The following is a 15,362-nucleotide window of genomic DNA, read 5'->3' on the forward strand; positions in this document are numbered from 1 at the left end:
TCGGTAGCGCCGGCTACCGACCTGACTGCTGCTTTCCAGCTCCTCCTCTTTGGTGCCTCGGCGAATGTGCGATGCATTTTGCTTAAACGACGACGCAAAAGTAGAAAAAATAAAACGTTACAATTATTCTTTCTTTGGTTCTTTCGGTAAAGTCACGTAGAATGGGAATAAAATAATAAAATAGGACAATAAAATTCTCACGACGTTCCGGCCACAACACAAGCGGCCTTCATCAGGTGAAAGAACAGAACTGTCGGGACGACAGTGCTCCAAGGCAGTTCTGTTCTTTCACCTGATGAAGGCTACTTGTGTTGTGGCCGAAACGTCATGAGAATTTTATTGTTCTATTTTATTATTTTATTCTCATTCTACGTGACTTTACCGAAAGAACCAAAGAAGATGAATCCTTGCAGTCACGAAAGCTTTAAATCTAAATTTAGTTTGAATTATTGTTATCAAACGTCATTATCATCATCACCTTCAATGCCATCATCATCACGACGACCATCGTCATCCAAAATCATCACTGTCATCATCAATCTTGACTTGAAGCTTTCGTGACTGCAGGAATCCATACTCTTTGGTTCTTTCGGTAAAGTCACGTGGGTAGAAAATAAAATAAATCACGACGTTTCGGGCACAACACAAGCGTCCGTGATCAGGTGGGAAAGCGTGGGCCTGCTGCTGATGCAGACTGTTTTACCGAAATAACCAAAGAGTATACTGTCATCATCATTCGCGTCAACAACATCAATCGCCATCACCGATTATTACCATCAACAATCGTCAAATACTGTATATCATCATCGTCGTCGTCGTCATCTGCACGATCACCATCAACAACGTCGCTACAGGCATTGTTGTCATACGTTAGGAGGGCTCACGCCCGCAAACTGCACCATCAGGCGATTCGCCGTTACATACGTGTATATACAGGGTGTTAGAAAAAGATGGACCCAATTTTAAAGCAGTATATTTCACGATGGCAACATGTTACAGTTACAATTACAACAAAAAGTTACGAACGGTTTAATGAGTTATCAAGTTTTACTAACCATTTTATAAATGCTCTACGTGCGCCCTCCACCTGCTGTACGGACAACATCGAGACGAGAGTTGAATTAGTCCCAAACGCCTCTCAAAGTGTCATCTCTTCCACTGAAGTCAACGCTGCTGTGATTCGGTTTTTGAGGTCATCCAGATTAGTCGCTAATGGTGGCACAAAAACACCACGCTCTTTGACTTATCCCCACAAGAAAAAGTCGCAGGATGTGAAGTCTGGGGATCTTGGGGGGCAAGGGTGTAGCGCAAAGTCTTGAGGTTCCGTGCGACCTGTCCAACGTTGAGGCAGCGTTGTCTAGCGAATGACTGAGGCTAGGGGCTGTTTGTGCGCTGGGAGAGGCATCTAGCGGTAATCATTTGAAACACTATGCCCCGCCCTCTCTATGCCCCGCCCCTCTATGCCCCGCCCTCTTTATGCCCCGCCTTCTCTATGCCCCGCCCTTTCAAGTGGTAAGAGATTAATTCGTGGACGGTTCGTGGTTGCAGAGATTTAGCGATTTCAAATCGGGTCCATCTTTTTCAAACACGCTGTATATTCCTGGATCAACCTCAGGGTGGCGATCGAGGTCACCCACGGACTCGCCCGTGAACTCCCCCCTCACCTCAACTCTACACGTGCCTGCTACGCCACCCTGTCCACCCTGACCCCCCCCCCTCCTCCCCTAGATGTTAACAACAGCGGATACGTGCAGGACTTCGAGCTGCAGGATCTGTTCCGCGAAGCCAACCTGCCCATGCCGGGCTTCCGCGTGCGCGAGATCGTGCAGAAGCTCATGGTCGTGAGCGACACGGATCAGGATGGGCGCATCAGCTTCGACGAGTTCATCTCGGTAGGCTCTCTTGTCTCTCTGTCTCTCTGTCTCTGTCCGTGTGACTGCCTGCGTGTGCACGCGCGCGTGTGTTGCCACTACTCGCTGATGGCACTTGCCCCAACAATCTGCGAAGGCTATACGGTGGGCCTTTGTCTTTGTGACGTGTGTGGGGGGAGCGGTAGCGTAGAGGTTAGCGCTATGCTGCGCTACGAAACCCCGGCGACCCGGGTTCGATTCCCGCTCGGGGCCACCAACACCCGTGACGATTATCCGAACGGGTCCTGGGCCTGCCCTAGGTCGACCGGAGAGACAAAGGCGGCCGGGCGTGGTGCTGGCCACCCACCCCCTTGTGTGCCGTTGCCAGCATTCATAGGTGCTCGCTAACAGCACTTGCCCCTACAGTCTGTTGAGGCTATATGGGAGACCGTTGTTTTTGTGGTGGTGGTGGTGGTGATGTTGATGATGACGACGTGCCTGCAGGTTTACCATGAGCTGAAGAGCACGGAGATCGGCAAGACGTTCAGGAAGACGATCAGCAAGAAGGATGGGATCCTGGCCATTGGTGGAACCTCCAACATCTCCAGCGAAGGGACCCAGCACTCATATTCGGGTAGCGCAGCCACACACACACACACAGCTGTACCACACACACACACAGCTGTACCACACAGACACAGCTGTACCACACACATACAGACACACACACAGCCACACACACACACAGCTGTACCACACACACACACAGCTGTACCACACACACGCAGCTGTAACACACACACACAGCTGTACCACACACAGCTGTACCACACACACACAGACACACACACAGCCACACACACACAGCTGTACCACACACACACAGCTGTACCACACACACAGCTGTACCACACACACACAGCTGTACCACACACACACAGCTGTACCACACACACACAGCTGTACCACACACACAGACACACACACAGCCACACACACAGGCACACACACACACACAGCTGTGCCACACACACACAACTGTACCACACACACACAGCTGTACCACACACACACAGCTTACCACGCACACACAGCTGTACCACACACACAGCTGTACCACACACACACAGCTGTACCACACACACAGCTGTACCACACACACACAGCTGTACCATACACAGACACACACACAGCTGTAGCACACACACACAGCTGTACCACACACACACAGCTGTACCACACACACACAGGCACATACACAGACACAACAACAACAACCGCCATTCGCCACTAAGTGGCGGTGACGTCACCACAACGCTTGTGCCAGGCCATGTGCACCTTGAGGCCACGTGAAGTGTCGAACGCCCGCTGGCAGGAGGTCACGGGGCAGACCCAAGTGCCACGGGTCGACTGACTAAGATGACTGGCTGATGCACCACCTGTGCCCCCTACTATGCCAACCTGCTGTACTTTAGCCACCCGGCGCTCCGCTCGTTGTTGTGAGCGTCGCTCCTCTGCCCTCCGTTGTTGTTGGAGGGCGACTGCCTCCAACTGCCCAGTAGCGTCCTTCACGAGCCTCCTCCACAGAGGCCGATCATGACACCGCTGGTACCAGTCATTGGCAAGTCCACTCAGCTCCACGTCCTCCTGTACCACATCACTCCATCTCTTCTCTAGCCCGTGCCGCGCCCGTTTAGCCCCCTCGATCCGGCCGAACAAAAACTGTTTCGGCATGCGGTGGCTCGGCATGCGGGCTACATGACCCAGCCAATGCCGCCTTGCCTGCCGGAGGAGCTCACCGATGGGACCTTACCCAGATCTTTCTAAGATTTGTGAGCTCCTCACACAATCCAGCCTGGTTAAACCCAGGATGGATTGTAGGCAGGCTAGCCTAAATGTTTCGAACCGGCGAAGATGTTCCATTAGGGGGATCCACGTTTCGCAAGCGTAGAGAAGGGAGGGAATGACCGTGGCCGAGAAGAACTGAAGCTTAGTGCGGAGCGACAGACCAGGTAGCTTCCACACAGCGTTACGCAACCGATGAAAGATATTGCCGCTCGACTGATTCGGAGTGAGACCTCTGCTGTTAAACTGGAGCCAGTCATAAGCACACTGCCCAGGTATGGGAAACTCTCCACTCTCTCCACAACTGCCCCATCACCGATTGGGAGTTGTGGGGGTGGAGTGTCCGATGGTACAAAATACCCAGGCAGGTGCTTAGTTTTGGTGGGGCTGATGGTAAGGCCCCATCTCTTAGTGGCACGCTCCAGTCTCAGCAGCAGCATCTCCAACTCCTCCTCTGAATGAACAGCTATTACCAAATCATCAGAACATAACGTGGTTGAGCAATAGGGAGCCATCCCTTGACCGCACCCGGGCATCGATCAGCCTCCCATTATATCTGTACCAAATGGAGATTCCCCCGGTACAGCTATTGAAGGCTTCACGAACTACGTGGTCAAAATAGATGTTAAATAATGTGGGAGCCAGAGGACATCCCTGTCGCACCCCAAGGTGTACAGGGAATGGCTCTGACTCCCGGCCACGTAGTTTTACCCGGGCCCGCTCACCATCATGAAGGTCCTTAATTATCGTGAGCAGAGGGTCAGGGACTCCAAAAGCACTAAGAACAACCCAGAGCCCAGGCCTACTGATGGTATCATAGGCCTTGACCAGGTCAATAAAGCAGAGATGTAGGTCTTGCTGGAATTCCCTACACCTCTGCTGTAGCAGACGGACAGAAAATATGGCATCTGTGCAGGACCGCCCTTTCCTGAAACCGCATTGGGGCTCCGCAAGCCTCTCCTCAGCGTGCCTGGCAAGGCGATGTTGAATAATCCTTGCCAGGACCTTTCCCGGCACACTGAGGAGTGAGATGCCCCTGTAGTTGTTACAGTCTGTGCAGTCCCCCTTCTTAAAGAGGGGGACCACCAGGGCATCCTTCCAATCCTGCGGAACCCGTCCAGTGGTCCAGACTGTTGTTATGATGTCATATAGGGCAGTCTGTGCACAAACGCCGCCCTCCCACAGCATTTCGCTTGGGAGATCATCTCTGCCCGCTGCCTTTCCTGGTCTCAGACTCCGGATCGCCTTCAATACTTCCTCAACAGATGGCACCTCAGCCAGCCACTCACAGGGGGTGACTTCTTCCAATATTTGAGGCACTGCAGCCTCAGTAGGGTCATCTCCACTTTGTGCCACAATGTTTTCCTGGCTGAGGGATTTTCCCTCCCCCAAGACCTCACAGAAATGCTCAGCAAATCTGCAAACCTGTTCCTGGGGGTCGGAGATTGGATCACCGTTTTTTTCCCTAATGATGGTAATAGGTCTGGCGCTGCAGGTTACTTTTTTGATGGAGTTAAATAGAGATTTGTGATCGTGGGCCACTGAGGCAGACTCCATCTCCTCAGCAACCCGCGACCACCACCCATCCTTGCAGCGCCTCACGGCTCTCCGAACCTCCGAGCGAAGGCTGCGGTAAGCCTCCTCATTCTCTGACGTGGGATTCTGTAGCCAGTGACAATGGGCCTGTCGCTTTTTCTCAACCATCTTGAACACCTCCTCTGTCAGCCAGGATCTATGGGGAGGTCTTGGACCGCGTCCCCAAAGCAGCCATTGCAGCTGCATGAGTCACAGTCCTAAATCTCGCCCATTTTCCCTCGACATCAGGAGGAGTGGGGGACGATGCCAACCCCAGCCACACGCGATGATGAAATTCTCGCTTGCAACTTTCATCAGATAACTGAGATCAGGCAACTTTAGGTTGGAATGGGGTCCTGGGTGTACACCCACCACCAGAGTGGAAGAATGGGAGGCGCATCTTACAGATGACTAGTCGATGGTCAGAGGGCAGATCAGCTCCACGGTAGGTCCTGGTGTCAAGGACATGGGCTTGCATCCGCTGGTCCGTCACTATGTAGTCCAGCAGGTGTTCTTGCTTGGACCCGGCATGCATCCATGATGTTGTGTGGATGTGCCGATGCCGGAACAGCGTGTTGGTAATTACAAGCCCATGGGCTGCACAAAAATCTAGTAGCCTCCTACCGTTGTTATTGAGCTGATCTGGCCCGTACCCTCAAATCACTCCAGACCAGGTGCCAGCATCATGACCAACTCGGGCATTGAAGTCACCCAACAAGATGACTCTATCCCGAGGGGCGACTTTAGCCAGCACCTGTGACAGGAGGTCATAGAAGGCATCTGACTTATCGGCTTTGCCTGCATTCCTCCACGGACGTGTGTCTTCGGTGGGGGCATATGTAACCACGCCCACCACTCCTCGCCTCCGGTTGATGGGAAGGCGAACCCAAAGTAACCTGGGGCTTACAGCTTCCCACACCTCACCGCCACGCTCCCACGCCCCCTTAATTCTTTTGTTCAAAAGAAGAGCCACACCCTGTTGTTTGGCAGTCTGCTGCCCCGAGTAGAGGACTGTCCACCCCTCATGGTGGCAGGAGCCAGAACCGGTCCACCGGACCTCCTGAATGCCACAGAGATCCAGGCGGTACCGGTCCAGCTCCCGACAGAGCAGTGGCAGCCTCTCCTCAGACAAAGATCCCCCATATAGCCTTAACAGACTGTTAGGGCAAGTACTGCTAACGAGCATCTATTAGAGCCGGCACTGCACACAATTGGGTGGGTGGGTGGCCAGCACCACTCCCGACCGCCTTTCTCTTCTCAATGGCGATGTTTACACACTACACACCAGGTACTCACTTGAGGCTGAGTCGACCTAGGGGAGGCCCTGGACCGGTTCAGATAATCGTCACTGGTGTTGGCCGTGAGCGGGAATCGTGTTCCGGGTCGCCGCGTTCATAGCGCAGTGTGCTGACTGCTACACTATCTCTCCCCATCACCACCACCATCACCACCACCATGACCACCACCACCATCACCACCACCACCATGACCACCACCACCATCACCACCACCATCACCACCATCTGGCTAAGAGCGACGGGCGAGGTGCGGGGCGCAGCGTCAAGCGGCATTGCCCGCGGATGACCCTGTTGACCTGGACCCTTGCCACGCGTGTGTGTGCGTGCGTGCGTGTGTGTGCATGCGTGGGTGCGCGTGCGTGCGTGTGTGCGCGTGCGTGCGTGCGTGTGTGTGCGTGCGTGTGCGTTCGTGTGTGTGTGTGCTTGCGCGTGTGTGCGTGCACATGCGTGTATGCATGTGCGTGTGCGCGTGCGTGTGTGCGTGCGTGCGCGCGTCCACAGTGGAGGAGCGCGTGGCGTTCGCCGGCTGGGTCAACAAGGCGCTGGAGCCTGACCCTGACTGCAAGCACGTGCTGCCGGTCAACCCCGACAACGAGTCGCTCTTCAGGTCCTTGGGGGACGGCATCATCCTCTGGTGAGACAGAGAGAGACAGAGCCTGGTGGTGGATCCGGTGGGGAGAACCTGCTTTAGCCAGCTACCACTCTTGGGGGGTGCGTGGGAAGGAGCAGGGAAGGGAATTGGTGTGACATGCAGTGTGGTGGTTGAGTCAGTGAGTGGGTGGGTGGGTGGGTAGGTGAGTGAGTGGGTGGATGAGCGGGTGGGTAAGTGAGTGTGTGACTGTGTTGTTGTGACCTGCAGTGTGGTAGTTGAGTCAGGGAGTGGGTGAGTTTGTGGATGGCGGGGGGGGGGTGAGTGAGTGGGTGAGTGGGTAGGTGATTATGTGGCTGGGTGCGTGAGTGGGTGACTGTTTTGTTGTGACCTGCAGTGTGGTGGTTGAGTCACAGCGCGGGTAGGTGAGTGTGTCGTTATCACCTGCAGTGTGGTGGGTGACCACAGTGCGGATGAGACGGTGGTAACGGTCCGGCTAGTCGACCTCATTTCACTTTGTGTCTCGTTCGGCTGGCTCAGTGTGGAGCGGCTGAGAACGCGCTGACGCAGGCTCTGATCATGGGGACCTCTTTTTGATCTTTTTTTTTCCGTCGCAGCAAAATGATCAACATTTCCAGTCCAGACACCATCGACGAGCGAGCCATCAACAAGAAGAAGCTCACCGCTTTCACCATCCAGGTGAGGAGTGGCAGGACCCTGCTGGGAACGGGTCACGAGGCTCGTTGAGGCTCTCCTGGCTACAACAAGCTGGGCAGCAACCACACAGCCACACAACTGCTAACCGTAGCTAGTTTTCCTTCCCCCCGGCACCTCCGATTAGCACGGTTGGCTACGTACGGTGCGAAAGAAATTCAACACACATCCTGCCACAGTGGAGAGATGTTAACTACCTCGCCCGGTATACATAAGGTTGTGGATTCGATCCCGACCCTGACGCCTGCTGCTGTATATTTGGAGTCTACGTGTCTCTCTCTCTCTCTCCCCGTGGTCGCGTGGATTTTTCTCCCGGCCCTCCGGTTTTTCCCTCCACATTGAGAGTGAACGTCGCTACGCGTTGAGAGCGTTTGGCTTCTGCTGTGAATGTCGACGCAACGACGATGGGCCGCCACTTCGCTGGCCTATCACTTCGTGGCCAGGCCACTTCTGAAGAAGAGCTACGCGCGTAGCTCAGCGAGGCCTTTATCTGGCGAAATAAAAATGAAAACATTTTAGTTTCACTTACATGCCACGTCTCAAGCCGGCAACGCCACCCACCAGCACCCTCAGCTGCCCCACCCCCTCCACGCTGTACCACCCCTCACGGTAGCCCAGCTCACCGTGTCACCGTGTCCCCCGTGGGGTTCACCCCGTCTTGACCCCCCCCCCCCCACGGCCTTCTGGCCCCCTCCCCCGGGCACCCCACAGGAGAACCTGAACCTGGCCCTCAACTCGGCGTCGGCCATCGGCTGCCAGGTGGTGAACATCGGCGCCGGGGACATCCGCGAGGGCAAGCCGCACCTGGCGCTAGGCCTGCTGTGGCAGATCATCAAGATCGGCCTCTTCGCCGACATCGAGCTCACGCGCAACGAGGGTGAGCGAGCACTCCCTCGCCACCTCATCGCCCACCGTCGCTCGACGTTACCCATCGCCGCTCACCCTCTCATAGCGTCGTCGCTCACCGTCGTCGCTCACCGTCGTCAGCTCACCGTCGTCGCTCACCGTCGTCGCTCACCGTCGCTCACCGTCCTCACTCACCGTCGTCGCTCACCGTCGTCGATCACCGTCCTCACTCACCGTCGTCAGCTCAACGTCGTCACTCACCGTCGATCACCGCCGCTCGCCACCGTCGCCGCCGCGGCCTGGTCCCGTGGACCGACCGCTCGTAACGATGACCACGCCCGTTGCGTGTGTGTGTGTGTGCGTGTGTGTGCGTGCGTGTGTGCGTGTGTGTGCGCGTGTGTGTGTATGTGTGCGTGTGTGTATGTGTGTGTGTGCGTGTGTGTGTGTATGTGTGTGTGTGTGCGTGTGTGTGTGTGTATGTGTGTGTGTGCGTGTGTGTGTGTGTATGTGTGTGTGCGTGTATGTGTGTGTGTGTGCGTGTGTGTGTGTATGTGTGTGTGTGCGTGTGTGTGTGTGTATGTGTGTGTGCACGTAACGAACCCCTCGCCCCCCCCACACTGCCTCCCCTCCCTCATCGCAGCCCTGGTGGCCCTGCTGATGGACGGCGAGAGTCTGGAGGAGCTGATGAAGCTCTCGCCAGAGGAGCTGCTCCTCCGCTGGGTCAACTACCACCTGGATAACGCCGGCTGGCAGAAGATCAACAACTTCACGACCGACATCCAGGTGCAGCACACCCCCACCGCCCCCCCCCCACCCCAAATCCACTCACCCCTTCACCCCCACCCCACGATCGTCGTGAATTTTTCTCCAGGTCGTCCGGTTTTGCCATCCCCCCCAACCCTCCTCCTCCTCCACCTCCACATCCACATTTACAATCAACACGCGTTTCGACCGTTTGGCTGCTGCTGCTGCTGTTAATTCGCACGTGCGATGACGAGCTGCCATCGTGTGCGGCCAGATCGCCTCTGAGAAAGGAACGAGTAGCTCAGTGGGCCCCTTACATGGTTAATAGGATGGTGATTTTTTAAGGTTAACTTGGGGTTTACAACTTGGGCCCACCATTTAGCTCGGGACCCCCGCACCACCGACTAGCAGGGTTAGCTACGTGCGGTGCGAAAGAAGTTCAACATACATACATCCCCATCATCATCCCGAACCTCCAGTTAGAATGGTTGACTACATACGTACGGTGCGAAAGAAGTTCAACATACATACATCCCCATCATCATTCCGAACCTCCAATTAGAATGGTTGGCTACGTACGGTGCGAAAGAAGTTCAACATACATATATGCATTGAACGTTTTGATTACAGTATTATTATTGAGTACTCTTCGCATTGTCACCAGATTCTGCACGCACAGGGGGACATCACCGTCATCTTGTTCCGGTATAACATGTGGATGCCATGGAAGCGACATGTTAACTACCTCGCCTGGTGTACAGGAGGTCGTGGGTTTAATCCCGACACTGAGGCCTGTATATTTGGAGTTTGCATATTCTCCCCGTGGTCGCGAGGATTTTTCTCCAGATCCTCCGGTTTTTGAACACGATGAGAACGTTGAGTATTTGGCTGCTATAACTGTCCACGTAATAAGCCCACTTCGTTGAGCTATCAATTGTGGCCAGGTCGCTTCAGTGGGGCCTTACCTGGTAAAACTTATATATATATACACGGATAGGTTTTCCCCTTTTTTATGGCAACAAAACAGATGTTAAGATGTTGAGACACCAAACTGAAACCTTTTACAAGGAATCATGTTTTGATTTAAAGCTTTCGTGGCTGCAGTAATTCATATTCTTAGCTCTTTCGGTAAAGTCACGTTGAAGGGAAACAATAAAATAATAAAATTTGAGAATTTTTATTGTTTTATACAAATTGTATTATTTTATTGTTTCCCTTCAACGTGACTTTACCGAAAGAGCTAAGAATAAGGAATCATGTCTTGCATTAACCACAATACTTGTGGTCAGAATGCAAACAAAAAACATGCTCTGACAGTATGTGCATTGTCTTTGAAACTGATTGGTCCACACCAGAGACGGCTTTCTTTCGAGCCTCGTCCCAAAACGGTGTTAGACCAGAGGACGCCAAAAGGGGGAAACCTATTCTCATATTTTGGTACTGGCAAAGGAGGTCCCATCATGTAGATATTTATATATATAGTTTAATATTTTATTTTGTCACAGTTAAATGACGATGGCGATGCATCATGAACGCGGCTGTCTCTCGAGCGAGCGCGACTCTGAGGGCCCCCCATCTAAACGTGCCGCTGCGCATCTCTCCTCCCCACCGACCCCCCCCCCCCCGCCCCCCGCCGTGCCCCCAGGACTCGAGGGCGTACTTCCACCTCATCAACCAGATCGCGCCCAAGGGCGACGTGGCGGGAGAGGAGAAGATCGACATCGACATGGCCGGCTTCACCGTGAGCCCGCGGGCACGCGCGCGTACACACGCACACACGCACACACGCACGCGCACGCACGCACACACGCACGCACACACGCACGCACACACGCACGCACACACGCATGCACACACGCACGCACACACGCACGCACACACGCACGCACACACGCACGCACACACGCATGCACACACGCACGCACACACGCACGCACACACGCACGCACACATGCACACACACACGCACGCACACACGCACGCACACACGCACACACGCACGCACACACACACGCACGCACACACGCATGCACACACGCACGCACACACGCACGCACACACGCACGCACACATGCACACACACACGCACGCACACACGCACGCACACACGCACACACGCACGCACACACACACGCACGCACACACGCATGCACACACGCATGCACACACGCACACACGCACGCAGAGGGGGATTTGGTGGAGAGGGGATGGGGAGGGAGGGATGTGGTGGAGGGGGGGGATGCAGTGGAGGCGGGAAGACTCGGTGGTGGAGGGGGGGGGACGTGGTGGGGGGGGGGAGGGGGACGTGGTGGGGGGGGGGGGGAATGGGGTGGAGGGGGATACGTGGTGGAGCGGGGGGAGGTACGTGGTGGTGGTGGTGGTACAGAGACTGACGAGGTGTAACGGTTAGTAAGCTGGAGATTTCGGAGGTTGCCGGTTTCAACTCCACCCCATGCTCCCAAAAAACAAACTTCCCAAACAGGCCCAACCCCGTGTCTGGGGGGAAGGGGCGTGGCCTTAAAAGAAAGAGGCGGGGCCTAGAAAATAAGGGGCGGGTCCCAAAAAGGAAAGGCGCGGAGCCAAAAGAGGAAGGGGGCACTCTGGCACCAATCTGTGCCACACGACCTCCGGCATGGCCTTGTGGTGACGTACAACAACAACGCGCGTACGGGCGCGTTGTTCAACGTCACCGGGGCGGAATCTGAAAGCTAAAGCCGACGACACGCGCCTACGGGGGGTAAAAGGGGGGGGGGTTAGATGATGACGACGACGACGATGGTGACGCTGATTACCCCTCCACCGCTGTCGCCCGCGGCCGCCGTTCCCCCCCCCTCCCTCACCCCACCGCAAGGAGCAAGACGAGACAAAGCGCGCCGAGCAGATGCTGCAGCAGGCCGAGCGGCTGGACTGCCGGCAGTTCGTGACGCCCACCGACGTGGTGCGGGGCAACTACAAGCTCAACCTGGCCTTTGTGGCGAACCTCTTCAGCAAGCACCCGGCGCTCAGCCGGCCCGAAAGTGGCATCGACTGGAGCCAGCTCGAAGGTGACAGCTTGCGCTTGCGCTTGCGCGCGGCGCCGTGGCTGGGGGTGGTCGTCGGAGAGAAGGCGGCGACGGACACCGCGGACGAGTCGGTCGCTCGCGTCGCGGCGGGGGGGGGGTGGGGAGCGGTTCGGCACGCTGTCGCCGCGGCCTCGACTCCCGCTCGAGGCCGCCGGGCGATGATGACCTGAACCGGACCTGGGCCTCGCCCGAGGTCGACTCGGCCTCGGGGAGACCCATCCGCAAACTCAGGGAGACAAAGGCGGCCGGGCGTGGTGCTCGCCGTGTGCCGTGCCGGGCCTTCACAGCAGCTGCCGCTCGCTGCCGGCACAAGCCCCGGCAGTCTGTTAAAGCGATATGGTGGAGGTGGGGGGGGGGGGGTCTTTGTCTTTGGTGTCGTCGCCTGGAGGCGAGTTCGCAGCGGTACCCTTCACGCTGTTGATGTTGGTGCCCCGCTAACCCCCGGCCCCGTGGGTTCTCCCACCCAGTGGCGGCGCCGTTTGGCTTAAGCGAAGTAAGCGAAAGCCTGGGGTCCCCGAGTAGCTCACTGGGGCCCTGAATTCACGACAACAACAGAAAAGACGAGCTAACCAAATGTCGGCTCGATTTCAGATCCCCCTCCAACGACACGAGAGCTCGTAATTCAAAACGATGGATTGTATTGCGGGGTTTAATGGTTCTAAGTCATGCCGTTTGTCCGTGTCACGTGACGCTCCCACAATTAATTTCTCCTGAGCCCCCCCCCCCCGCACTCCCCCCCCCCCCCCGCAGTGGGCGGTTGCCATCACCACTGCTCCCACCTTTCCCCGAAAACATCTGGCCACCTGCTGCATGGAAGAGTAGGCCAAATACCCTCCAGCGCAGCGTTCTTCACTGATTTATTTAATTTTTTAGAGGGGTGCCGCTTTCGCCGATTTTACATCATTCGCGTGACGCCCGCCACGCATTCGAAACCATTGAGGGGTTTGACAGCAGCAGCACGACGACGACGATGATGATGATGATGATCATGATGGGGGCTGTTTTCACATTTGTCTATTGTCAGGGTGGGGGGGGGGGTGGGGGGGGTGGGGGCGCACGTCAGGGGCCCGCACTCAAAGCCGCCAGGCGGGGGCATTGCAGTGAAGAACACCGCACTCGACCTCCCTCCAGTAGAGGCCCTGCCGCCAGCAGTGGCTTGAGCAGGAGAACGGCAGCCCTGCACCCTTGCCGCGGCCAGGCAGGGGCGGAGCCAGGATTTTCAGGCCGGGGTGACATTCGACAAATGTTAATTTCAAGAATGATTTAGAGAGGTCAGGCTGTTGAACTTAGACGCCATCGGTTTGGCGGACACGCTCTGACAATGCAGTTGCACGGAGCCTGCCGGACCGAGTGTCGTACACTTACACGCAGAATGTCGCCCCCCCCCCTGTCACCCCCCCACCCCGCTGGCTCCGGCCCCGCGGCCATGTGCCGCGAGTTGGTGGCCCGCCGGCCGTAGACGGGCGCAACAAGACCTCGACTTGACGTCCCCGCACACCGCAGCGGTTGTTGTTGTTGTTGTTGCTGCTGCTGCTGATGTCTCAACCGCGGTGGGTTAAGACGGTCGTCGTCGTGGTCATTGACGGTGCGCGTCCCCCCCCCCCCCCCCGCCACCTCGGGCGAGCCGCGCTTGTCTCTCTCTCTCTCTCTAAACCCACCCCCCACCCCCACCCCCCCCCCCCCCCCCGCTTCCTTCCGCTCAGAGATAGAGAGCGGCGACGAGGCTGGCCTTCGCAATGTAGGTACTGTGCCGCGTGCCTGCGTCTCCCCCTTGAGTGGCGGCTCTCCCGCGCTTCCTCCTATGCGTCAGGGTTCTTCAACTCGTTTTTTGGCGGCCCTGCGTGGTGGCCCACGTGGTGGCCCGCATGGTGGCCCGCGTGGTGGCCCTGTGTGGGGTCCACGTGGTGGCCCATGTGGTGGCCCACGTGGTGGCCCTGCGTGGTGGCCCACGTGGTGGCCCGCGTGGTGGCCCTGCATGGTGACCCACGTGGTGGCCCACATGGGGTCTACGTTGTGGCCTTGCGTGGTGGCCCACGTGGTGGCCCATGCGGTGGCCCACGTGGGGCCCAAGGGACCGGTTGAGATGTCTCCCCCTCGGCGTGGTCCTGCGAGCTGCGGCCTTCTGAGGAGATCGTCGGCTGAGCGAGACACTTCCGTTTATCTTTTAGTACCCCGTGAGCCGAGAAGCTCTTAAATCGGGTTGCATCGGCGTCAAACAGGAGAGAGGCAGATGAGCGAGGCGTAGAGCATTGAGAGAGATCAACAACGGGGGGCTGGGGGGTGCGGGTCAGAGGTCGTCTTCTCTCACGCGGGATTTGAAAGGCATCGTTAGTTGTAACGTGACGTCAATCAGCAGGCTTAACGAATGAACAGAGTTTATAGCGGGATGTTTGGAAAGCCATTTCCAAGTGGATTCCATTTGTGCCTCCTGCAAAACGCGCGCACTTTGGCGATCGACAGGCGATGTGAGCAACGGGTTGCCCTTCGCCGAAGTCACACTTAGGCTGTGACCCCTTCAGTCTCCCACGTATGGAGGGAGGGCGGGAGGAGGTAGCCGCACCGGCCCGTACAGTGGTAGAGGTCAGAGATGAGAGCGAGAGCGAGATCCGTCGATGAGAGATAAAAGATCGGTGAGATGAAGGCGAAATAAACCAGGCCTAGAGATGAGAGACCAGGAGAGAAATGAGGTCGCGTGCACCAAAGTTCCATTAGTTCAATTTATTTGGTATAGCCCTGTGAGCCATTCGGCTCTTGAATCGGGTGCAACCGCAACAAACGAAAAACAAAAACATGAACAAGAAAAACATCTTAAAGTGACTATGTGACTGTGCAAACAGAA

General features: G+C 56.3%; 1 protein-coding gene across 2 annotated transcripts in view; it reads left to right on the top strand.

The window, feature by feature from the left end:
- Nucleotides 1-15,362, top strand: part of LOC116954424 (plastin-3-like) — a 76,014-nt gene that overhangs the window by 43,442 nt on the left and 17,210 nt on the right. For both annotated transcript variants that reach the window (XM_032974931.2, XM_032974930.2), the window contains exons 3-10: nt 1,729-1,892; nt 2,355-2,484; nt 7,070-7,202; nt 7,775-7,856; nt 8,583-8,748; nt 9,358-9,500; nt 11,107-11,202; nt 12,313-12,505. In XM_032974931.2, coding sequence (XP_032830822.1) covers nt 1,729-1,892; nt 2,355-2,484; nt 7,070-7,202; nt 7,775-7,856; nt 8,583-8,748; nt 9,358-9,500; nt 11,107-11,202; nt 12,313-12,505 — 1,107 coding nt within the window. The remainder of the gene's footprint in view (nt 1-1,728; nt 1,893-2,354; nt 2,485-7,069; nt 7,203-7,774; nt 7,857-8,582; nt 8,749-9,357; nt 9,501-11,106; nt 11,203-12,312; nt 12,506-15,362) is intronic.

Source organism: Petromyzon marinus, chromosome 55, assembly GCF_048934315.1.
Source record: "Petromyzon marinus isolate PM22_M1 ecotype Great Lakes invasive population chromosome 55, UKy_Petmar_22M1.pri1.0, whole genome shotgun sequence".
NCBI classification, from domain to species: Eukaryota; Metazoa; Chordata; class Hyperoartia; order Petromyzontiformes; family Petromyzontidae; genus Petromyzon; species Petromyzon marinus.